We start from the raw sequence: 25,914 nt of genomic DNA, 5'->3' as shown, positions 1-25,914 counted from the left end.
GATTTGGTGCTATATAAATAAAATTGAATTGAATTGAATTGAATTAAATTGAATTGAATATGGCTTTTTTGTGCCTTCATCGCACACTCACTGAGAGACGCATGACAGACTCCTTTTGTTCTGGACACACGTTCCTGAACCCACACAGGCTATTTGGGCACCACATCTTATAGATCTTATAGATAACCACTCTTCATAGAGGTTATACTCGTGCCTTGGAAATGTAGACAGAGGACAAAACTGAAATGATAATAATTGTATATTATTCAAAGTTAACACTGGGCAGTAAGTGCAGGCTAAACGGGGTACCTTCCTGTGTAGCAGCAGAAGCATTGTAGGAGAGAGATGGCACTTTTTTTTTTTTAGACATAAAAGTCGTGGTGGAGGTTAAACTATCAGGGGGAAAGCTTTTAAAGTCATGTTCTTGGAGGAGATTTGGGTTAGATTTGGGTGAATACTCTGAACATCAAGTAGTTTTGTCCTGTTGACTTTTGACATTTAGATAATTCATCAAAATAATTTCAAATCTAAGTGCTTGGATGTATTTTAATATGGCTGCTAAGCAGATGTTCGAGCTTTATATCAAATAGTGGTTAGCGTGTTGGAGAAACACTCCAGTGTGCACATTGCAGTGCAGCACAGTTTTCTCATCCAAATCAGATTCTGATATGAATTAATAATTAATGCTGTCATTACATGAACTGAAGATAATTCCATATGTGGTATGTGATGTGTGTACGTGCAAAGTGGTTTTAGTGTGACATGTGTGCTGTGGAAATACATGTTAGTTGGATGTTAACTGGTTTCACCATTAGGTGGCGCTGTTTGCATTTGTTCCTGTAAAAGCTGAAACAGTGACAGACTTGGTTAGATGAAGGTTTATTTGTCTTCATGAACAAACATGATCAGATTATAGAGCTCATATGGAATCATGACACAAACATGGTTTTACCTGCTTTTAGTGACAGGCTTTGTAAGCTGAGGATACAAAGGTGTGATACAAAGATTTACAGCACATGAAGCAGAAACATTCAAACCATCACCATATCTGAACTCAATCAAAACAAATATCCTGCTACAGTTTAATGATGAACCAATCCAGCAACAATGAAGGAAGAAACCAAGATGTTCCTGACTCTGGTAAAGGAGAGGAAATGAAACACAGACTGCTCTCTGCACATATCTAACCTGCAGGTAATAATCTGTTGGTCATTTTTCTCCCATTTCAAACCCAGAGACTGTAAACACTGAGCAGAAACACAGAGTTCACCCCAGAAAATCTACATGTGCAGCTAAGAAGTGACTTTAGGTTTAAACCTCAGTGTTTTATACAAATAAAATTAAATGTCTCATTTTTCCTCTGACTGACCCACTCGTGCTGCCCTCCTGTGGTCATGGCTGCAGACATGTCACAGTCTTCAGTCCTTCCCCCTGAAGCCCACCTCTCATAGCACACTACATAATCAGTGACCCAAAGCCACAAACGTGCAGCGCAGCCGTAGCGCAGTCCCAGCCAGACGAAAGGAGTCGAGGCGTTTTTGGCTCTTTCCTGGACCCATCGCTGCTCCTCAGGGTTGCTGATTGAAACCAGGTCATCGTGTTTCTGTCTGCAGTAATTCAAGGCTTCCTCCCAGGTTTTGTTTTCTCTGATCAGAATCAGTTTATCTGCCATAAAAATCAGAGAAAACATTAAATCAGTTAAATCTGAACTTCAAGTCTCTGAAATGTTTTATTTTGTTCTTCCAGTGAAATTGGACCAAACATCCAGTGATTCTTGAGATGAATCAGTCGCTCTACAGAGAAATCTTTGTTCCAACCATCAGCTAAACATCTTCACCTCTGACAGAAGTTCAACATACATGCAGAAATAAGTGGCTGAAGAAACATACTGACCTAAATCCTCTCAGTGATTCCAGCAGTTCATCTATTGGACAAACAGCTGAGATAAATCTGTGTAAACTCACCATCATAGCAGAAGAAAGGCTTTCTTTGGTCACATCCAGCAGAGCTCCATCTTCCTGATCTCTCTAACAGAGTCGTAGCACATGTCCTGTTGTTTAGTCCATCATTAAATGAGTCCATGTCCCAGTATCTGAAAGAGAAGTTACTCCCATCTGACCACCTCCAGCTGTCTCTGAACAGGCCGATCCACAAGTTCACCTTAGGGGCTTTAGAGTTCAGCAGCTTCTTAAACTCTTCACTGTATATCTGATCGAGTCCACTGGCCAGGTCGGTGTGATGCTGTCTGCAGTAGTTCTGAGCCTGAGTCCAGGTCAAAGACGTCTTAATCAAATGAAAGGTTTTGTTGTTTTTCATCATTTCTGTAAACAGAAGAACAAAAAAACATCTTTATCAACTAATTTGTCCTTTTCTTTCTCAGCAAAAACAAACATTTTCTTGTGTCTATATCTATTCATACTTTCTTATCTTGTAACAGTTTTTATTCGTTTTTAGGAAAAGCATAAAAACATAACAAAACAGACAAACAAGAAATGAAAAAACACACCCAAAGGAAATCCCATACATTAAAGTCATACCTTTACAAATGAAATTGAGTTTGCATTCCCAAAAGTAATGAAAAAAAGTTTCTTTCTGACATTGACTACAGAACGAGGGGAAAATATGAGGTGTGATCTTATGCAAAACATTAGGAGCTATGCATAGGCAGTGTAGGATTTTGTATTGGGTTTCTCTCAAGCAGTTGCAAGTAAAAGTGGATCTAATGTTAAATGGATCTAATGGATCTAACTTATGTTAATGACTGCTTTCCACTCTTCTTCGGTATAATAAATATTAAGATCTCTCTCCCATTTATAAATAGCGCTCAGTGTGCTGCTACTGAGAGTATATAGAAGAGAATAAAAAGCAGAAATGAAATGAGTTCTCTCTTTTCACTTAATAAGAAATGTCTCCATATCATCATATAAAATGATTTTTGAACACTGTGGAGTTTTGGAATGAACAAAATTACGAACCTGGAGAAAGCCAAAAAAATTGTCTGTAGGAATATTAAAATCTGACTGCAATTGCAAAAAGTTAATTAGTTTGTTGTTTTGAAGCGTAACAGTGGTCATGTGCGCATCATGCAGAGGGAGAGTGAGAGGCGAAAGCCAGCAGAGCATGGCAGGGTGGTCGTGGCTCAAGAGTTGGCAGTTCATCTTGTAATCGGAAGGTTGTCGGTTCGAGGCCCGGCTCGGACAGTCTCGGTCGCTGTGTCTTTGGGCGAGACACTTCACCTACTGGTGTTGGCTAGCCTCGCTTCTGTCAGTCTGTCCCAGGGCAGCTGTGGCTACAACTGTAGCTGCCTCCACCAGTGTGTGTGAATGACTAGTGGAATTGTAAAGTGCTTTGAGGGTCCCGATAAGCACTATATAAATGCAATCCATTACCATTATTAGTTGTAACGCGTGATTATGTGTGCATTAATGAACCTGTAAGTGTTACTACCTTTGACAAGTTAACTGGTATGATAATAGCTATAGTCGTTTGTGCCCGTTAAAGCTATTTAGCCAACTTATGGTTTTACACTGACCCCTTGTGGACATTGTAAAATATTGCTGTGTCTGAGTAGATGATGTGTTATGATTGTTTCTTAGTTATCTTTGGCCCTACTACTTATAGAATTACCTGTTTCTGTTTCCAGACAACCATGCATATAGTCACATATACTGCATCTGCTACAACTATATAACTAAATTCACATCTGGCTGCATCACATTTGGTTTAAACATGTTAAGCTCTGATGTAACCAATTCCTCTATGGAGCTTAATTAAAGTCCTGCACTGCAGTCTTTCAGACTGAAGACTTAGGCCGGACTTGTATACCACTTCCAGTATATATATTCTACACCACGCATCGAGCATACTGCGAGACATTCCTGGAACAAAGTCTTTGTTTCTCAATAAAGGAGTCACGAATGAAGTGAAGTCTTCTCTACCCAACCTTTTACGCATTTCCATCCAAACCCTTATTGTATTATAACAAATTGGGAAGATTCTTAATCTCAGTTTTTATATTTTTTGTCACAGACAGCTAAGCTCCAAAGGGAAGAAGGTGAAGTAGACCAAGAGTCTAGGTTGGAATGAGAATTTAGATAAGCATGTAGCCACTCCATTAAAACCCAGCCATGACATACCGAATTATAAAAACTTTAATTTGGTAACCCTAAACCTCCCCTATCTGTAGGCAGCTGTAAAATTCTAATTCCTAATCTAGGTTTCTTGCCATGCCAGATACGTTTTAAAAGACTTCTTCTATATCACAAGAAACTTTCGGGGTTATCCATAGAGGTAACATTTGTAGGGGATATAATAAACGCGGGACAATATTCATTTTAATTAGGCTCAAACGTCCCATAAGAGAAAGAGGCAATTTTTGCCATCTATCTAAATCTTTTTTAATTTTAATTTAATTTTTTTTAAACTGGTGATAAGTTCAGTTTCCATAAGTCTTTAAGAACTGGTGGAATGTTTAGTCCAAGGTATGTGAAGCCACTGGGGCACCATTGAAAGGGATTAGAAATATCTGGCAAAGAGTTAATCTGGTCACCCAGTGGCAAGATCTCTGATTTCCCAAAATTAATTCTGTAACCAGAGAATGAGCTGAACTCATATATAATGGACATAATGGCTGGTATTGATTGTTCTGGTTTTGAACAGAACAACAGAATATTGTCAGCAATGCTATCTTATGATTTGTTTCACCCACTGTTGTACCGTCCACATCTTGGTGCTGGCGAATGGCCTCAGCTAGAGGTTCAAGTGCTAATGCAAAGAGGAGAGGGGACAGAGGACAGCCTTGCCTCGTTCCTCTTTGCAGTGGAAACACTGATGATTGTACATCATTAGTTATAACACAAGCTTCTGGAAGTTTGTGGATAGCTAATTTGTCTCATTCTTCAAATTGTCTCTTTCAGGAACATATGATACAACACAGATTATAAACTAAATTATAACATTATTAAATATTGTATTATTACATTACTGTCCACATATTCTCACCGTCATAGCAGATGAACTGAGATGTGTGAGTACATGGATAATCAGCCCATTTGTCTTCTATCATCACACAGTTCTCAGGGGTGCCACCATGATCATTTGGCTCTCCAGCTCCCCAACAGCTCTTATTTTCAGTGTATTCCTCCCCCGGCAGAGACCAGTGCCACCTCCTGTTGGCTCCTCCTGGCTCGCTGTACAGTCCAATCCAGGCTTCTGTTTGACTCTGTGCAGAGTCTTGAAGTCTTCTCATGTCTGTCAGGTCAAACACTTTGGCCAGGTCTGTGTATTTCTCTCTGCAGTATGCCCGTGCTTCATCCCAGCTCATCTGCTCTTTAATAAAGTGGTACTCATACAGCTGACATGTGATGAAGACACACTGACCTGAAACAGAAGAAATACTGTTGAATATCTGCTGATACAAGCAGGAAACTCATGTTCCCATCAAACTGTCCAGTTTACAGGTCAATCCTTGATTTTCTCAGTCAGAGTTCATTTGTTTAATGAGTCCTGATCAAACTAAAGGATTTTAGGTGGAAACAATCAGGAGCCCTGGTAAAATGATCACTCACCCATCAGAAGAAGCAGAAACAGACTCCACTGCATCGTCGCTCTGTCACAGGAAAATGACTTTTCTTTCATTTGGAGGAAACAATGAATCCAGCAGCTCTTCAGTGTTTGATGGACACGCAGCACTTTATATTAAACACAGATATCTAGTTTATCACACACTGCTGTAAGAAATATATGATTATTCTTAATAAATGATCATCTGTTTAAAATTGTCCATGAAGACAAAGCAACAGTTCAAATGTGGTCCACACAGCACCTCTGTACACAGACATGAAATGAGCCTGCAGGTTTGAATCTGGTTCTTCTCTGGTGTTCATGCAGACAGCTCTGCAGTAAATAACCGTCTGTACTAACACACACTCTCTGTGTACTCAGCATTTGAATTTTAAGATACAGACTTCCCCCTGACACAAAGACACAGTGTAGATATCAGTTATGAAAGGACTTTTATGTTTATATTTCACCATTTAAAAGGAAAACAATGAATGCCTAACAAGCAGAAACAGGAAGTGTGATTATAATGTCTAAATATAACTTTTTACTGTTCGTTCAGCATTTCTATATGTGATGCTGGTGCAGGAGAGAGCTGTAACAGCAGCCCGTTCAGTGAACACCACTCATTATAAAATGTATTGTAGTTATTTATTCTAGCCTAATGTTTTATAACACTGTTCGATATTTCAGATGTTCTTTTATTTTATTATCATCTAATTGTTTCTTATAGTATTCCTTCTTACTACACATTAGACTCCCACAGAGGAGAACGGCTGCTGCTGCCATCATCATCCTCATCATTTCTACGCTGACAGGGCTAGGGGCCAGGACTCTCCTCTTCGGGTTTTTGGGGGATGTTGCTAACTCCAGGTCCGATAACAGGCACCACACCCGCAGTAGATGTGCTCAGTGTGAGGTCTCACTGCAAGCTATCAAACACGGCGCATTTCTCGGCTTTAAAAAAAAAAACGCTATGCGTCGCCAGGTGTTTCATCAGATTCGAGGTGTTACCTCCTTTGACAGTATCACAGTATCAGCTTAAAGCACTTGTTGCAGGCTGCTGAGTTTGCATCTTTTGCTGTGAAGTACAGCCAGACTTTTGATCGCTTAGCCTTGGGCATTTTTAATGTGTAGCTCTGCTCTAAAAGAACGTATGTACCTGGGCCCGCCTACTATCCTCGGAAACGTAAAATGATTGGCTAGAATCTAAAGTGTATGACATCTCAGGGGAAATAAAGCACCGAAATAAAGCACCGAAATGTGCGCTGCTTTTCAGTCTGGTTACTACCGTTTATGCCAGAACCGGTGCCATCATGGCACCAGATACCGGTACCCATCCCTACACTTAACACTACATCACTCTGTGTCTGAGGACCCCCTATCCTTGGGGTGGACCAGTTTTGGGCACAGCATGCTTTCGGTTTAAAACCCACTCATACAAAGTTAAAGAAGCTTGGAAAGGACCTCTTTGAGTTTCTTGAAGTTGTTTCACCTCTCAGCAGATGACATTTCTTCGGACCCTGCAACCTTTCAGAGAAATTTATTTCTGAGGGTTCACAGTAATGCCTTGCAGGAACACAGGTTTTGATTGTCAGGTCCCAGGACCCTGAGACTGGACGTCTGTTATTTACACTAAAATGGATTAATACTCGGGTTTTTATCTTTACTGTTTCTCAAAGGGTTAAAAGTGGCGACAATTTAGACTTTAGCTGCAGGATATTTTATTGAAGCCGTTTAGCACGAGCAAAGCAAAAGAAAAAGCAAATAAATAAAAGTCACAGTGTAATAAATTACCTAAATTACATTAACCGACTTAATCTACTTTGAGCTGATGTTGATTTTGTTCTTATTTATGGAGGAGAAAGGCTGAAGAAGATAAAGCCCAACAGGATCCGAGGATGTTCTTATCTCTGTGGTGATGATATTTGATTAGTTGATGATAGTTACCCAACAAGAAAGCAAGAGTGATGTAACCTCCAAATCCTCTTGAATTAATCATCTAACATGGCAACAATGAGCAGAGAAAAAGTTGTTTTGTCTCTAGGGGCCACCGTAAATATACTTTTATTTATTCACTCCACACAAAATGTAATAAATAAATCATATAATACAAAAACCAACTGTTCACATTTCAGCTTTTAACTATTTACATTTTCAGCTTTTTCCTTTTGCAAATTTAAAGTGAAACAACACAAAACACTGCAAACCACAACACAATTAAATATAAATTAAAATATGAAAACAAAAAGAAGATGCATATTCTCTGTCATATGGGCCTGCATAATAAACTTTCTGAATCCTTTATCATCCGCAACTGAAAATAGTTGTGGATGATTACTATACCTTTCTAATGTGACGTTGTTGTCCCTGGCTCTCTTTCTCTCTCTCTCCCTCCTGCTCTGTTCGAGTGTAACTACCGCCCCTCCCCCCTCTTCCCAGCGTAAAGCACAAGGCTCGCATGCGGAGTGAAGCGGAAAAAAGTGCGAGAGAGAGAGAGAGGGTGAGAGAAAGAAAAAAAAAAAAAAACACGGCTCGCGTCGTTCACGTCAAAGATCCGGCTCTAAGAGCCATTTCGTTTGCGACCGACACATCACTAGAGTGTTGGTCTTTCCACAGTTTTTCAGCAGTATTATAATACTGGACTTTGACTGGGCTGTTCTAACACATGAGTATACTCTGATCTGAAAGCACTCCATTGCAGTTCTAGTTCTATTCTTAGGGTCATTTTCCTGTTGGAAGGTGAACCTCTACCACAGTCTCCAGTATTTTCAGCCTCTAACAGGTTTGTTTTCAGTATATTTATCTCCATCCATCCTCCCATCAGCTCTGAGCACCAGCCCTGTCCCTGCTGAAGAAATGCCGCCACCACCATGCTCCACTGTGGGGATAGTGTGGTCAGGTTCCTGTGGAGTGTTAGGATTCCACCACTCGTCGTTTTTTGCATATAGGCCTTGAAGTTCAGTTATGGTTTGACCAGACCATCTTCTGCAGAGTACAGGAGGGTGACTGCAAATGCATGCCAAACATTTCAGACTTTTATTTGTAAAAACCTTTGAACACCATGGATAATTTTCCTTCCACTTCACAATCCTGAGATAATTTATGATGATCTATCACACATTTAAAACACAATCAAGGTTGTGGTGGTAACATAATCAATCTGTACAAGTTTAAAGGGTATAAACATCTTTTCACTGAACACGTTGAGCTTTACAGCATGTCCAGAAGATTTAAAATACTATTCAATGTAACCATATAAGGAGATAATTTTAAAAAAAGTCAGTGTGGCATGAATGAGGCATGGCCAGTCCACATGTCGGATTTCAGAACCATTTCATTTGACGCGGTGGCAGCTAATGAGCTACCAGCCACACATGCTTCACACCACAACAACTCCCCACAACCCTAATTCCCCTTATTTAAGTCGGCGGGTGTAATTGCATATTTCGCGCAGGTGCATCAGCCTTCCCTGCAACAGTGAGAGTCAGCCTGGGCTGTCAGCACCACCGACCACCAGTTCAGCTCGTGAACAGCATTTTTTCTGTATTAAATGTTTCTGTATTAAAAGTGATGTTTCAAACATCGCTCACATAAGTTATCACTTTAAGATCATTTAATTTAGTTTGTGAGCAATGCTTAGTTCATGTTTCCTCACCAGCCAAAATCCACAAACGTAAAATAATGTGGCAGCTTTTAAACTTTATTCATATACAGCAGTTTGTAAGAATGACCACTGCCAGAGCCATCTGATGATGTGTGTATTTGACTGACCTTTTCCATTACGTCATGCAGTAGAAACAGTAAAGACTGAAGTGTAATTTCACCAACAAGTTAAAAACAGGAAGTGTCATTTTAAAATGGAAATACTTCCTGTCCATTTATATGACTTCATGAAATGTTTCAGCTGGAACAAACTCTTTGTTGCACACTTCAGACCACTTCACTGTCTCACCATAAGAATCAGTGACGCTGTTCACACTCAGTGTCAGAGTCAGTCTTGCTGTTTACACTGTAAAAAGTTTCCATTTTATGTGAACAAAGCTCATGTAACACTAATAAAGATTTGACCTTTGCAAGTATGTCATGAATGGAAGATGAGCATGAGAAGTCTGTGAGTCATGCAGATTTGAATGTTTCTGCTTTCAGCACCTCGATAATTTGTTTGTTGATGCAAAGTAGATTGAACCAATCGCATATCTGTGCTGTTTTGAGAAAACAAACATTAGATATGATCAACAGCAGAGACAACCACGCACCGAGAGCCGGCTCATTTTAATGACTACATCCGAGCACCAACGTGTCACAGCAGCCATTTCAACAGGAAAAACTTTACTTATTTCTCATTTCTATAACTGAATTTCTGCTCTATTAAAATGCAGATGCTTAATTTATGAAATTATTAACACATAGCTGGTATTTCATAGGTTACACATCCTTCATATAAGTGTGCTTCCTAACATGGATATGACTGGAATCTGGGCCCACTCCACAGGTGCTGATGTAATTGTCGTTTCTGAAACTTGGCTGTCCAAATCTAGGCCTTAACTATTAATCTGATTGGAAATCAGTCTTTGATTGTGGTTGTCTGCTTCCCCCCAGCAAGTTACCTTCTCTGGGTAAACATTTATCTGAACTGTATCTTAATGAAATCATTCTGGTAGGTGATTTTGACAGGGACTGGCTTTCTTCTGTGTCAGGTGTTTAAAAAAAAATCTAATTTAAATTATTCAAAGCCCTACAAGTTTTAATCCCAAATCACCAGATAAATCTTCTCTTACTGGCTCTTTTTTTCCTAACTAACAACCTGAGTGATCACTGCGCAATTAATGTGAGAAACACAGAAATCACATGCTCCAAGCCTGGCATCATCACAAAAAGAAATTTAAAGCTTTTCAATGAGCAAGCTTTTCTTCAAAACTTATAGTTTTAGCTGGGGTCGTATTAAACTGATCGACAATGTCAATTTACAATGGGAATATTTATAGGAGAGTTTTATCTACTTTGTGGACAAGCATGCCCATTTTTGCCAGGTCAGAGTGAAAGGTCGGGACAACCACTGGTTCAGTTCTACATGAGAGAAACCAGGAATGAGCAGCTGCGAGAAAGTCTGGATCTGATCCTGATTGGCTATGTTTTTATCAGCTCTGTATTGGTTTACTGCAGGCGTGTCCAAAGTCCGGCCCGCGGGCCCCCGCGGTCCAGTTTTAATTGGCCCGCAAGTAATTTTATAAATAGGATAGAAAATGGCCCGCACTTCAACTTTTGCTTGAGTTTATTGCACTTCTTAGTTTTAACACCAGGGGGAGCTGCTGTTGATCAAGCCAGTTGCTCCACCAAAAAGGACAATCACAAAAGAAATTTACCCCCAAGTTACCAAACATGGCAGAACCAAAGAAGCCAAAGGTAGAAAGTGAGTGCAGAAAATTTCAGACACGGTGGGAGAGTGAATATTTCTTCAAAGAATTCAAGGGGACGTGTGTCTGTTTGATCTGCACTGAAATTGTGGCAGTTATGAAAGAGTATAATGTACGACGTCATTATGAAACCAAATATCAGGCCTATGCATCCTACACTGGTGCTGAGCGAGAGCAGAAATTAAAGCAAAGGGTAGCTCTCCTGCGGGGTCAGCAACAGTATTTTTTTCGTGCTCAAATTGTCCAGGAAAAGGCTCCAATAGCAGCTATGAGGTCGCCCAACTCATCGCAAGACATGGCAAGCCTTTTTCAGATGGAGACCTCATAAAACACGGCCTCGTTAAAGTCACCGAAATAATGTGCCCGGAAACAGTGCAGGACTTCAACAACGTCAGCATGTCCAGAAATACAGTTGTGCGACGCATTGAAGACTCGCCAGCCAACATTAAACTGCAACTGTCTGATAAAGCTGTGCTTTTGATTTTTACTCCATCGCATGCGATGAGAGCACCGATGCCACAGACACCGCACAGCTGCTAATTTTTTGCGGGGAGTGGACGTGAGCACGAGCGCTTTAGGTGAGTAAAAAATATATTCCACAGTACCCGTGTGTTAATGTGCAGGTGCACATGCTTCAAATATCAATAATGCGCATCAATTCTGTCACTACCCTGCTTTTGCGCACCACTTTCTTATCTGCGTTTTTCTTGTTAACACACAGAGTACACACCGCTGTGCACAGCACACGCACACGCAGTCAGCTGATCTCATCTGATGCAGCTCTGCTCCTTGATCAAGTGACATTTGTCCGGATTTTTGGCACGAGTGGCGTCGGATCAGCACCGCGGCTGGATGGCCCGATTTACATACCCAGCGCAGCTGATACTCACCAGAATAATTTACTAAAATTATATGGACTCCTGTTATTAAGTCCAGTTCAGTCTGTTAATGCTGATAATCGTTTCAAACGAACGTTAACAGGTGTGTTGCTAAGCCTAATAACTTAAATAACAAGCTTGAAATGTCCCCGTCCCATTTTCTGCTTTGTTTTTTCGCTGTACAGTAAATCTTCTGTCTAAGAAGAAATCTGAGGCTGCTGTTCTGAGAATGAGCTACCAAAGCTTTTTCTGAATAAATCAATAAAGATCCATTTATAGAAAACTGTGATGAAGGCAGTTTTGTCTTTAATTATATTCAACAATATAACACATTTGACCACTTTTAAGTGATTTTTAATACAGTAAAGTTAAGGTTTGTCTGTGAAGGTTCTCAGTCATCCAGGTCATCGTAGTCAAAGGAGTTTGCAAAGAAAAGCGTCTGGACTTCTTTGAGTTGCTTGAAGACGTTTCACCTCTCATCCGAGAAGCTTCTTCAGTTCTAAGGTCAAATGGCCGAGAGTCCCAGATTTAAACCCAGTGGGAGTATCCCCCCAAGGAGGGACAAAGGACCCCCTGGTGATCCTCTAATCACATGCGCCAAGGTGTGAAAGTGGGTGTGGGACCTAATCAGCCAGGGTTTCGGGTGAGCTCATTGTGAAACCTGGCCCCACCCTATCATGTGATTTCCTGAGGTCAGATGGCCCAGGATGTGAGTGGGCGTTAAGGCGTCTGGGGAGGGAACTCAAAACTGGATTATAGATGGCAGACAGTTGGTGTCGTAAACCACCGCCTCTGTTCAAAGATGGTCGCTCACAGTGGACATAGATGGCCTCTTTCACTCCTCTTTCAAACCATCTGTCCTCTCTGTCCAATATGTGAACATTGGCATCCTCGAAAGAGTGACCTTTATCCTTAAGATGCAGGTGGACTGCTGAGTCTTGTCCTGTGGAGGTGGCTCTTCTATGTTGTGCCATGCGCTTGTGAAGTGGCTGTTTGGTCTCTCCAATGTAGAGGTCTGGGCATTCCTCACTGCACTGTACAGCATACACCACGTTGTTCAGTCTGTGTTTTGGAGTTTTGTCTTTCGGGTGAACCAGTTTGTGTCTGAGTGTGTTGCTGGGTCTGAAGTACACTGGGATGTCATGCTTGGAGAAAACTCTCCTGAGTTTCTCTGATACACCGGCTACATAGGGGATGACAACGTTGTTGCGTCTGTCTTTCTTATCCTCCCTCGCTGGTGTCTGCCACTGGTACAGATATGTGGAAATTTCACACCTTGCTTTCAAAAACCCACACTCCTCAGTCTGAAACCACACAACTCAGAGAAGAAAACACACCTGAAGACAGTCGGGAGAAATGGGTAAAGAACTTTTCAGACCGGAATCTCACTGAACCTGAAAAGAAGGTTTTAGCCAAAGGACTCAATTTCGCCATTTCTCCGCAACAGTTGCCCATAGTGGACCTCATCACAGCCACAGAAACCGCCATACGGATTAATAAATTATCACAGACAGAAGCAGAGCAAATCAGGATGAAAGTCTCAGCCACCCTCTCCAGTGCCAAAGTCCCTCCGTCTAACCTCACACTACAAGAAAAGAAGGCCGTCGCTTCCCTGAGCAAAGACCACAACATCACTATATTACCAGCGGATAAGGGAAGGTGCACTGTGGTCCTAAACACAACAGATTACCACACAAAGATCACTACTCTCCTCAGTGACAACAACACCTACGAAGCTTTAAAACAAGACCCCACAAGCAGCTACAAAAAGAAAGTTATAGCTTGCCTTCAAGACCTTGAAAAGGACAAAATCATTGACCGCCTCAAATATCACCGCCTTTATCCAGGGGATACCATACCTTGCATTTATGGACTTCCTAAGATCCACAAGGAAGGGGTCCCACTCAGACCCATAGTCAGTAGCATAAACTCAGCCACTTATAACATTGCGAAACACCTTGCTACCATCCTGGCACCTCTCGTGGGGAACACCCCACATCACATCAAGAACTCCACCGACTTCACCGACAAGGTCCAGAAACTTACCCTGGATCCAGATGAAACCATGGTGTCCTTTGATGTAGTCTCTCTCTCACTTGCATACCCACCACGGAAGCAGTGGAGACTGTCAGAAAACGACTACAAGAAGACAGCTCCTTGGAAGACAGGACCAACTTCACACCCGATCAGATCTGCACACTGTTAGACCTCTGCCTTACCACAACATACTTCAAATACAACGAAGGCTTCTACAGACAAAAACATGGCTGTGCCATGGGCTCCCCTGTGTCACCTATTGTAGCCAACCTTTACATGGAGGAAGTGGAAAGAAAGGCTCTTGGCTCTTTTAAAGGGAGAGTACCCAGCCACTGGTACAGATATGTAGACGACACCTGGGTCAAAATCAAGACACAAGAAGTGGAATCCTTCACTGCGCACATTAACGCCGTGGATAAAAACATCAAGTTCACCAGGGAAGACACTAAGGACAACTGTTTGCCTTTCCTGGACTGCGCTGTGCACATTGAAGAAAATGGCAACCTCAACATTGAAGTTTACCGGAAGCCCACACACACGGACCAGTATCTCCTCTTTGACTCCCATCACCCTCTGGAACACAAACTTGGAGTAATTAGGACCCTACACCACCGGGCAGAACATGTTCCTCTCAAGCCTGAAGGGAAAAAGAAGGAACACACACATGTAAAGGAAGCACTGAAAACATGCGGTTATCCTAACTGGGCGTTCATAAAGTCAGCAAAGAGGCACAGAAAAGAAGATCAGACACCAGCGAGGGAGGATAAGAAAGACAGACGCAACAACGTCGTCATCCCCTATGTAGCCGGTGTATCAGAGAAACTCAGGAGAGTTTTCTCCAAGCATGACATCCCAGTGTACTTCAGACCCAGCAACACACTCAGACACAAACTGGTTCACCCGAAAGACAAAACTCCAAAACACAGACTGAACAACGTGGTGTATGCTGTACAGTGCAGTGAGGAATGCCCAGACCTCTACATTGGAGAGACCAAACAGCCACTTCACAAACGCATGGCACAACATAGAAGAGCCACCTCCACAGGACAAGACTCAGCAGTCCATCTGCATCTTAAGGATAAAGGTCACTCTTTCGAGGATGCCAATGTTCACATATTGGACAGAGAGGACAGATGGTTTGAAAGAGGAGTGAAAGAGGCCATCTATGTCCACTGTGAGCGACCATCTTTGAACAGAGGCGGTGGTTTACGACACCAACTGTCTGCCATCTATAATCCAGTTTTGAGATCCCTCCCCAGACGCCTTAACGCCCACTCACATCCTGGGCCATCTGACCTCAGGAATTCACATGACAAGGTGGGGCCAGGTTTCACAATGGGCTCACCCGAAACCCTGGCTGATTAGGTCCCACACCCACTTTCACACCTTGGCGCATGTGATTAGAGGATCACCAGGGGGTCCTTTGTCCCTCCTTGGGGGGATACTCCCACTGGGTTTAAATCTGGGACTCTCGGCCATTTGACCTTAGAACTGAAGAAGCTTCTCGGATGAGAGGTGAAACGTCTTCAAGCAACTCAAAGAAGTCCAGACGCTTTTCTTTGCAAACTCCTTTGACTAAAGTTAAGGTTATATACCTAATTTCTAGTAAGTGGCCCAGCCCCTCCTATATTTTTATGTATGTGGCCCTCAGCCTCCATCAGGAAAGCCAAATGTGACTATTTTTTTCGTCCCTTTAACCACTTACAGTCTAAATGACCCAGGAGTTTTGGGGAAACTATAAAGTCTCTCTCTGCCAGCTCTCAGTCCTCAGAGCTACCTCCTCACTTAATTATTGACTCCACTCCTGTGTCAGACAAAACTGAAATCCTTCATTGTTTTAACAAACACTTTGTTGTTTCTTGTTCCTTGTTTCTCACAGTATCTGATAGTAAACTTCTTGCATAAAACTCTGCTAGTAGTTCCCTGATACCTTTTCTTTCACACCTTTCACGGTAGAAGAGGCTCTGAAGAGTCTCAACACCAAAAAGTCAACCAGTCCTGACAATCTTTCTCCTTTTTCCTGTACCTGGCTGCAATTATCATAGTTGAGCCTGTGTCATATATTTTTAATCTTTCTATACAACAGAACATTTACACAGGGGATGTGGAAGTGTGCCTTGGTACTCTTCCTACTGAAAGGTGGTGATTCTTCAACAGTTAATAATTACAGGTCAATTTCCAAACTCTGTCTAAGGTCATTGGGAGGCTGATAAATAAATAACTTAAAATAATATTTTCATCCAGATATCTCCCATCCAGTCTGGTTTTTGGGAACTGCACAGTACTGTAACTGCTTCCCTAAAAGGTCTCTTTGACATCTACGAATGTTCCTCACGTTGTGCTGTTTTGGCTAATTTGGGAGCATTACTCAGACCTGCCACTGGATTATTAACCAAAACTCTCCCCTCAGCACCTATTCTGTTTACACACCATATTTGAATTATTTAGTGTTTTATTTATATAATTTGCTTTGTTATCTTCTGTTGTTATTAGCTGGTCTCTCTCTTCTTCAGTTAAAAACTGATTTAAAGTTTTATTTAATGTTTCTTTATCCTTTCCTCACATGCGGTTTAAAAAAAAATATCTCCGTCCACATGTAAGTGTGTAAAACTGCAGATAGCCAGGTTAACAATAACAATATTCTGTCTATATCTGCAATTGTAGAAATTAATTTTATGTAAACAATAACGTGGCGCACAGCGAGCCGCCACTGCTCATGTCACATGTGAAGAGCCACATGCAGATATGCAGAGGGTGACTGAGGTGATAAAAAAGCTAGCTTTTTAGTTGCTGACTGCAAAGATACAGACATGCAACATAAAAAGGATGGAAAACCTAAAACTTAGAGTGTGAGCTGACAATCCGTCAGGGTTTTTTATTCCTTGTATGGTCTAACACAAAGCAAGAGTAGATAGTGACTACATACACAGAGAAGGGTGATTAGGGGAAGTGGAGACAGCTGGAGGGGAGAATGAGAAACAGGTGGACAAAATGATGGCAGAGAAGACAAAAGAAGGGAAATATGAATGGACTACAAACGGAGGACTTGACATGAGAGGACCGATCACAACTGAGAACAGGAAGCAAAACTAAATACCCCAAAGAATACATCACATAAAATATTAAACAAACCTTGGGTCACAAATAGGAATGAAATAAAGAGAAAAACAAAAATCCAGAACTCAGAGTGGATCAGATTACCTAGAATCATGTGGAATATGTTGCTGTTTTTCCTGTAAAGCACTTTGAGCTACAACATGTTATGTAAATAAAGTTCTGTTTGAGTGTTTTTTTGCATACAGTATATTTTTGCTGTATTTGCATATTAAAATGCTGAACCACAGGCATCTGTGGCAGAATCACTGGATTCTGTCACAGGACCTAACTTTGTTCCCACCACAGGTTCACTCAGAAACAGACACCTGCTGAAAGACAATGGCTGTATCCCAATTCAGGGTGTGCAGCCTTAAAGTACACAGCTTTAATGGTCCTCAAGAGCCATTAAATAACAATTAGCTCATGTTGTTCATGAGACAAGTCATCTTACTTTGGTAATGTAAACAAAATATGGCCAATATTAAAATTATTATTTTAATCATTATTAGTTATTACAGCAGTGAATGAACTCTGTGTCAGATACTGAGCTTCAGTAAGTTGTAGTTGTTGTCATTTAAGGTGCATTTATTTATATTTCCTGTCACCTTAAATCTTCACTCAAAGACAGGTTCCTTTGACACTGTATATGTAAATCTATTATATATAAGAGACAAATATTGTTCTTTTAATATGTTGGCATTATTAAATTTCTCTCAGTGCTTTAAATATCCATTAAATCATCGCATTCTTTCTAAGATTAAGGTCAACTATTGAATGGTGTATATTTTAAAGTAACGACTTAGTACAAGCATCACTAATGGCCTATATTTGTATAGCGCTTTAATAGTCCCTGAGGACCCCAAAGCGCTTTACACTACATTCAGTCAATCACCCATTCACAAACTGCCATCACCGGAAAAATTATGCACACCCACCGCCGTGCTATGCATTCTGGGATATATTGGGCCACGAAGTCTACACCGCCACATCCTTCAAATTCAGGGAAATGAAGGAAACATTTGAGGGCCGCATTTCGAGCAGTATTTGAATTGGGACAGCCTTCATCGCATCGCTGTGAGGTAATCAGCCTTAAAGCAATGCGACCAAGGCTGTATCCCAATTCAGGGTCTGCAGCCTTAAAGGCCGCATTTTATATTTTGTGTTAGGTAAGATCCTTTTATGTTCATATCAGGGATGTTTGGTTTGTTATGTTGGCCTTGGCTCTCCCTAAAGTTAATCCTTAGTCTGAACTAAAACTCAACCAGAATTTCTAGCTAGAAATGAACCTTTTAACGTACCATGTTGGTTCCTCCTTCAGTATTTACCTTTATGTTAGCATGTTAGTACCTTGTACCCCCTAGACTAGCCTGGGGACGTAACCAGTGTTGGGCAAGTTACTTTGAAAAAGTAATTCAATTATAGTTACTAGTTACTTCTTCAAAAAAGTAACTGAGTTAGTAACTGAGTTACAATATTCTAAAAGTAATTAATTACTTGGAAAAGTAACTATTGCGTTACTTTAAAAAAAAACAAAGAACGTTTAACCCTCTGGGGTCCAGAGTATAATTGGCCATTTTTTTACTACTCTTGATGTTTCCTCCACATTTTACCTTTAAAAACTATTTGCTTTGCCTTGTTTGGTATCATTCTTTTTAGCACAACCTCACGTGTCTGAATTTACAGTTATGTTCTCATTTTGTCATACTGTATAACCAGAATTGATCTAAAATCAGACAAAAAACATAAAATCAGAGTAGAAAAAGTTATATTTTTACTGTAACAACCACAGACATGTTTAATGAATCATATTTCATAACTTTAAATGCAAATATTAATTGTCAATTTTAAAATCCTATGCACAAGTTTTGCAAACAACAAAGTTATTTGCATCCATTTACCTTTTACCCTTTTTTAAAATAACCATTTCAAACTATTTACAGAACAATCAGCTGTTCTTCAATAAGATGCCACACAAATTATTTGTGCCACTCCAAAAACATCATTTCTGTCCACTATAAAGGAGAACATCACAGCCTGATACCTGCAGGTCTGACAGCAGCAGGTGTATCACTGCTGTTTCTACCTGGAGACAGCAGTCGCCTCATTGTTCTGACACACAACACAAAACTATCCACAACACTACACACTAACTACACAAGACAACACATTAACTACACACTCCAAACACGCTAAACGTCACAAATCTCACATCTCAAAACTCGCTCTCTCTCTTTCTCCCTCTCTCTTTCTCCCGCCGTCAATCTTAAAACTTCCCCCTTTTTTCTAGGTCACTCTAGATCGACAGACGATCTACAGTGAGAGAGCTGCAATCGATGTGTCAGTGCTAGCGCTAAGGTGGCGAAACTATTGAGGAAAAAATGCCGCGTATATCTTGTTTATCATGACTCTGGTTTTACGTGGCCTATCGACACAATTTAAAAACTGGTATATATCACCGTGTTGCTTTGTCTTTAAGTGGTCATGTGATCGGCTTACCACGACTACTTTATTCTTCCTCAGTCAAACAGCAGCACTCATGCGATTGTTTTGCCCCCTGAGCTCCAGGTGTTGTGCTAGACAGTGATCGTGATTACCGTCCGCGGGAGCGCGCAGCTGCTTAAAGCTGTAGCGTCCAGATTACTTACAGCTACTTCCTGCAACTGATATAAGATGCGGTAAACTGAACACAGCTTCAACCGTCTGTTTGTTGAAAAATAGTAACGGACCGCGTTTCCTTGTTAGTAACTGTAACGCCGTTGTAACGATAGGAATAGTAATTAGTTAGATTACTCGTTACTGAAAAAAGTAACGCCGTTAGTAACGCCGTTACTTGTAACGCCGTTATTCCCATCATTGGACGTAACACACTGATACAGTAAATCTTCAGGAACAGAGGTCATACAGATGCACCTGCAAGTGAATAACTCTGAGATAAACAGAGAAGAATCCATTTATTCTGAGATTAAACTAACTGAGATTTATACAGAGGTTAAAAGAGGGATGCGGGAGGGTATTTTATAAAGTGATATTAGTCACATTTTTTAATGCAGTGCTTTTATTATTTTAACAAAACAGCTACAGGACCTGGGCAGTCTGTTTGTCTCCACCCCAGGGAAAAGGGAATATCTCCTAGTTGTGGTTACCATCACCCCTCTGGGGGTGGTTGTGCCTGGTCCTGGGGTGTAGAGTATGTTTGGGAAGTGTGATTGTGTGTACAGTGTCAATTTATGTTTGTCTCCACATTGGGCGAGTGCTGATAAGTGTTAATGAGGGTGGGGATGTACGTTTGTGTCTGTGTGTGCCTGTTCGCCTGTGTCCATATGTCATGTCGAAGCATCTCTGCCCACCACACTACCTGCCGGTGGCTGATGCTTTTGGACCTTGGTGCATTGGTGGTTCTCAGTGTCCAGGGCTGGGCGATTAGGTGTGTACCGGCTCACTCCCTGTGGCTGGTTGACGAGGCCTGGCACCCGTGGCTCATTTGGGCTCCATCCGGGGGGTGTAGAACCCTCGGGCCCCTGGTAGTGGGGATCGGTCCACTTTGGTGTGGCTGGCTGCCAGCAGAGCCTGTGTCACTACAGCCCCCTGTGGCTTCTGCACCACAGCTTCTGGGTGATCCCATATCTGGGGCTCTCCTCAGCTCTTCCCAGGAGGGTGGCAAGGTTGCCCCTCCGATGGTCCTCCTTAGACTCTTGCACTCTGGGGCCTGGATATCCTCCATGTCTGCTTCATGACCTGGGGGACGGGGCTATGGCTCCCCACACCCTCCCCACACATCATCTATCTACATGGAGAGACCTTGTGCACACCCAACACAGGTGTGCACATGGGTGTTCACTGTTCACAGACACAAACTACACCTTTCTTGGCTGCTACCTCAAAGCACATTGTGCGCTGTCAGTCCTGCACAACATCATTTAATTTTAGTATTTACTGTTACATTTATTTAGGTTGTGCAATGATGTTATGTGTAGTCAAAGGAGTTTGCAAAGAAAAGCGTCTGGACTTCTTTCAGTTGCTTGAAGACGTTTCACCTCTTATCCGAGAAGCTTCTTCAGTTCTAAGGTCAAATGGCCGAGAGTCCCAGATTTAAACCCAGTGGGAGTATCCCCCCAAGGAGGGACAAAGGACCCCCTGATGATCCTCTAATCACATGAGCCAAGGTGTGAAAGCGGGTGTGGGTCCTAATCAGCCAGGGTTTCAGGTGAGCTCATTGTGAAACCTGGCCCCACCTTGTCATGTGAATTCCTGAGGTCAGATGGCCCAGGATGTGAGTGGGTGTTAAGGCGTCTGGGAAGGGATCTCAAAACTGGATTATAGATGGCAGACAGTTGGTGTCGTAAACCACCGCCTCTGTTCAAAGATGGTCGCTCACAGTGGACATAGATGGCCTCTTTATCCTTAAGATGCAGATGGACTGCTGATCTTAAGGATAAAGGTCACTCTTTCGAGGATGCCAATGTTCACATTTTGGACAGAGAGGACAGATGGTTTGAAAGAGGAGTGAAAGAAGCTATCTACGTCCACTGTGAGCGACCATCTTTGAACAGAGGCGGTGGTTTACGACACCAACTGTCTGCCATCTATAATCCAGTTTTGAGTTCCCTTCCCAGACGCCTTAACGCCCACTCACATCCTGGGCCATCTGACCTCAGGAAATCACATGATAGGGTGGGGCCAGGTTTCACAATGTGCTCACCCGAAACCCTGGCTGATTAGGTCCCACACCCACTTTCACACCTTGGCGCATGTGATTAGAGGATCACCAGGGGGTCCTTTGTCCCTCTTTGGGGGGATACTCCCACTGGGTTTAAATCTGGGACTCTCGGCCATTTGACCTTAGAACTGAAGAAGCTTCTCGGATGAGAGGTGAAACGTCTTCAAGCAACTTAAAGAAGTCCAGACGCTTTTCTTTGCAAACTCCTTTGACTACGATGACCTGGATGAGTGAGAACCTTCACAGACAGATGTTATGTGTACCATCTTATTTCTTGTTTTCTTTTTTTGTTCTCTTCAACAGGTGATCCAGCAGATTTTTTTACTGTCTTCTCTCACTGTCCCTCTTCCTGCCTCTTTTTGTTTCCCTCCCTTTCTTCCTCTCTCCCAGTCATGTGTGTCCCATCTGTAATTATGTTAAATTTACACACAGCTCTGTGGTTCTGTGGTTTAACAGTTTATTCAACAACAGTGAATTCCATTAACAACACTTCATGACTTGTCTGTATTATTACTTTATATAACCATCACCAGATTTTAACCACAACATCAATATAATAAAACTTACACATTATATATTTTCTGTGTGTATACATGCGTTTTCTACAGAGAAATTCACTTTCTGTTGATGTAGGAAAATAAAAATTACGTTAAATAAAACCTCACTATGAAAAACTAAATTTCCCATAATCCCTCTAAAGAGCCCTTTTATGATGCACAACCATAAACCTGCTGAGGAGATAAGAAGCTGTTGGTGCTGTTTACAGTGCTTTTAATGTTTTGAACAGAAGAAATTAAACTTATTATTATCAGGCTTACTGACCCACTTCTGCTCTCCTGCTGTGTCCATGGCTCCAGACATGTCACAGACATCAACTTTCCTCTTAGAGTCCCAGTTATTATATCCAATGACATCATCAGTGACCCAGAACCAGAAGCCCAGAGTGCAGGTGTAGCGCAGCCCCAGCCAGACAAAAGGAGTCGAGGCGCTTTTGGCCTTTTCCTGAAGCCACGCCTGCTCTCGAAGGTTGGTGATGGAAACCAGGTCATGGTGTTTCTCTCTGCAGTAATAAAGGGCTTCCTCCCAGGTTTTGTTTGCTTGGATCAGGATCATGTTATCTGTCACCACAAAACCCAAAGAGCTCTGAGTCTTTGCTGTGCTTTATGAACAATGACAGACATGAACAGTCCACACTTACAGAAACAAGACAGACAGGCACAAACATTAGGACAGTTACACCTGTGACTGTGTAGTGCTGTGTAGGGTGTGTTAGGTACACAGCTCTAATGAACATTTGAGGAAGAACGATGAGAAAAGAGAGAGAGCTTTGTTAGGAGGGAGGAAGGTGATGGCATGGACGATGAAGACAGTTTACATTTATAAACTAAACATTTAATAAACAGTGTGGTTAAATTGTACATCTCAGAGGGAGCCAACTGAGATACAAAGAAACCTGACCTAAATCCTCTCAGTGATTCCAGCAGTTCATCTATTGGACAAACAGCTGAGATAAATCTGTGTAAACTCACCATCATAGCAGAAGAAAGGCTTTCTGTGGTTACATCCAGCAGAGCTCCATCTTCCTGATCTCTCTAACAGAGTCGTAGCACATGTCCTGTTGTTTAGTCCATCATTAAATGAGTCCATGTCCCAGTATCTGAAAGAGAAGTTACTCCCATCTGACCACCTCCAGCTGTCTCTGAACAGGCCGATCCACAAAGCTGTAGACTTCTGCAGCTTCTTAAACTCTTCACTATATCTGATCGAGTCCACTGGCCAGGTCGGTGTGATGCTGTCTGCAGTAGTTCTGAGCCTGAGTCCAGGTCACAAACGTCTCATTCAAATGAAAGGTTTTGTTGTTTTTCATTGTTTCTGTCGAGTCAACAGAAAAACACAAAAACATCTTTATCAACTAATTTGTCTCATTCTTAAAACTCATTTTCAGGAACATAACACAGATTATAAACTAGATTATAACAATATTAAATATTTTTTCATCATGTTACTGTCCACATATTCTCACCGTCATAGCAGATGAACTGAAATTTGGATGTACATGAATAATCTGCCCACTTGTCTTTTTTCATCACACAGTTCTCGGGATATGCTCCATCATTTGGTTCTCCAGCTTCCCAACAGGTCTCATTTTCAGTGTATTCCTCCCCCGGCAGAGACCAGTGCCACCTCCTGTTGTCTCTTCCTGGCTCGCTGTACAGTCCAATCCAGGCTTCTGTTTGATTCTGTGCAGAGTCTTGAAGTCTTCTCATGTCTGTCAGGTCAAACACTTTGGCCAGGTCTGTGTATTTCTCTCTGCAGTATGCCCGTGCTTCATCCCAGCTCATCTGCTCTTTAATAAAGTGGTACTCATGCAGGTGACATGTGATGAAGACACACTGACCTAAAACAGAAGAAATACTGTTGAATATCTGCTGATACAAGCAGGAAACTCATGTTCCCATCAAACTGTCCAGTTTACAGGTGAATCCTGGATTTTCTCAGTCAGAGTTCATTTGTTTAATGAGTCCTGATCAAACTAAAGGATTTTAGGTGGAAACAATCAGGAGCCCTGGTAAAATGATCACTCACCCATCAGAAGAAGCAGAAACAGACTCCACTGCATCGTCGCTCTGTCACATGAAAATGACTTTTCTTTCATTTGGAGGAAACAATGAATCCAGCAGCTCTTCACTGTTTGATGGACACGCAGCACTTTATATTAAACACAGATATCTAGTTTATCACACACTGCTGTAAGAAATATATGATTATTATTAATAAATGATCATCTGTTTAAAATTGTCCATGAAGACAAAAGCAACAGTTCAAATGTGGTCCACACAGCACCTCTGTACACAGACATGAAATGAGCCTGCAGGTTTGAATCTGGTTCTTCTCTGGTGTTCAGACAGCTCTGCAGTGAATAACCATCTGTACTAACACACACTCTATGTACTCAGTATTTGAATATTAGGGATGCAACGATACCAATTTTTTCAAACCGATCCGATACCGATACTTGGATCTGAGTACTTGCCGATACCGAGTACAAAAACCGATACTTCTACCACACACAAGTTAAACTTAACCAGTAGTAAAGAAACGACCCCACACAACTCTTTAACACAAACGAAACGTTTACTGAACGTAAGGGCAGAGACAAATACTGTACAACACATCCCTTTTTTAAACTCAAATGATATTCCAATTCCTTAACCAAATGAAATACACTGTATAAATGACATAATTCCCTTTCAAATTATATTAAACAACCCAACTTATGTTATCACCTTTTGGTAAGTGACTCACTAATATACACTCCAAAACACGTTATATAAATCCACTAAACATACAATATTCACACATGGGCCCCACACACACTCACATTCACACTTGTTGCAGGCCTGTTTGTTGCTCACGCCGGACGATGGAGAAAAATCCTCTTCTCCCCAGTAAGAGCACAAAAGTCTGACTTACAGTTCAGCTGATCGGTAGGTCGCCGCTCACCAGTCCCACACTAAATCCACTCCCTGCGGACCCGATGCTGTCTCTGCTACAGCGCGTTAGCGAGTCACTGTCCAGCTCTCCGACAGTCCATAGCGGCTGCCTCCGAGGCGCAGCCAAGCAGTCCGGCTAGCCTTTAGCCTCGGCGGTCGTAGCTGGAAACACAGCACGGTGGTGCGACCATTGAAACAAAAAAGTCACTTCACCCACACTCTGTTGTGAAGCTCTCACACGGTCAGCTTTCTAGTCACACACTCTTTTGTGCTGGTTAACCTTAGTAAAACTAGCCGAGTCTCTCACTTTGGTTCAGCTAACCTCGTGCATCTCCCCATGCAAGGTCCCGCTTTATGCTACCTTCACAGGCCTCCAGAAAATTAGAACTCTGAAAATATTTTAACTCCTTCAGAGTTACATACCATAAAATAATACTTTTATGATTAACGTAACAGTTTGATTGCTCTAATTACCTGTATTTACCTTGCGACATATTACAGGGCAAATTATATTCAGGGTAGAGTTACATCACATAACATCAACTGTGAACACCTTATGTTACCGTGGCGTTTAAGTCCATGGGAATTATGAGTATCGGTTCATGGTATCGGTTAACTTTTACGAGTACGAGTACGCACACATTTTACAGTATCGGCACCGATACCCGATACCAGTATCGGTATCGGTGCATCCCTATTGAATATGAACAAATATA

General features: G+C 41.7%; 1 protein-coding gene across 1 annotated transcript; it reads right to left on the bottom strand.

Annotated features, from left to right (window-relative positions):
• Positions 1 to 872: 872 nt before the first annotated feature.
• On the bottom strand, positions 873 to 25,105 carry LOC120438638 (macrophage mannose receptor 1-like). Its single transcript, XM_039609064.1, has 5 exons — positions 25,087 to 25,105; positions 24,291 to 24,392; positions 5,002 to 5,379; positions 1,965 to 2,321; positions 873 to 1,665 (listed from the first exon to the last, which is right to left on the bottom strand). Exons 2-5 carry the CDS (start codon positions 24,358 to 24,360, stop codon positions 1,319 to 1,321), a joined length of 1,152 nt encoding a protein of 383 aa, XP_039464998.1. The 5' UTR covers positions 24,361 to 24,392; positions 25,087 to 25,105; the 3' UTR covers positions 873 to 1,318.
• Between the last annotated feature and the right edge of the window lie 809 nt (positions 25,106 to 25,914).

The sequence above is a fragment of the Oreochromis aureus genome, linkage group 3 (assembly GCF_013358895.1).
Source record: "Oreochromis aureus strain Israel breed Guangdong linkage group 3, ZZ_aureus, whole genome shotgun sequence".
Taxonomy (NCBI): domain Eukaryota; kingdom Metazoa; phylum Chordata; class Actinopteri; order Cichliformes; family Cichlidae; genus Oreochromis; species Oreochromis aureus.
The sequence above is the reverse complement of the archived record's forward strand: the minus strand, read 5'-3'. Positions and strand labels throughout refer to the sequence as shown.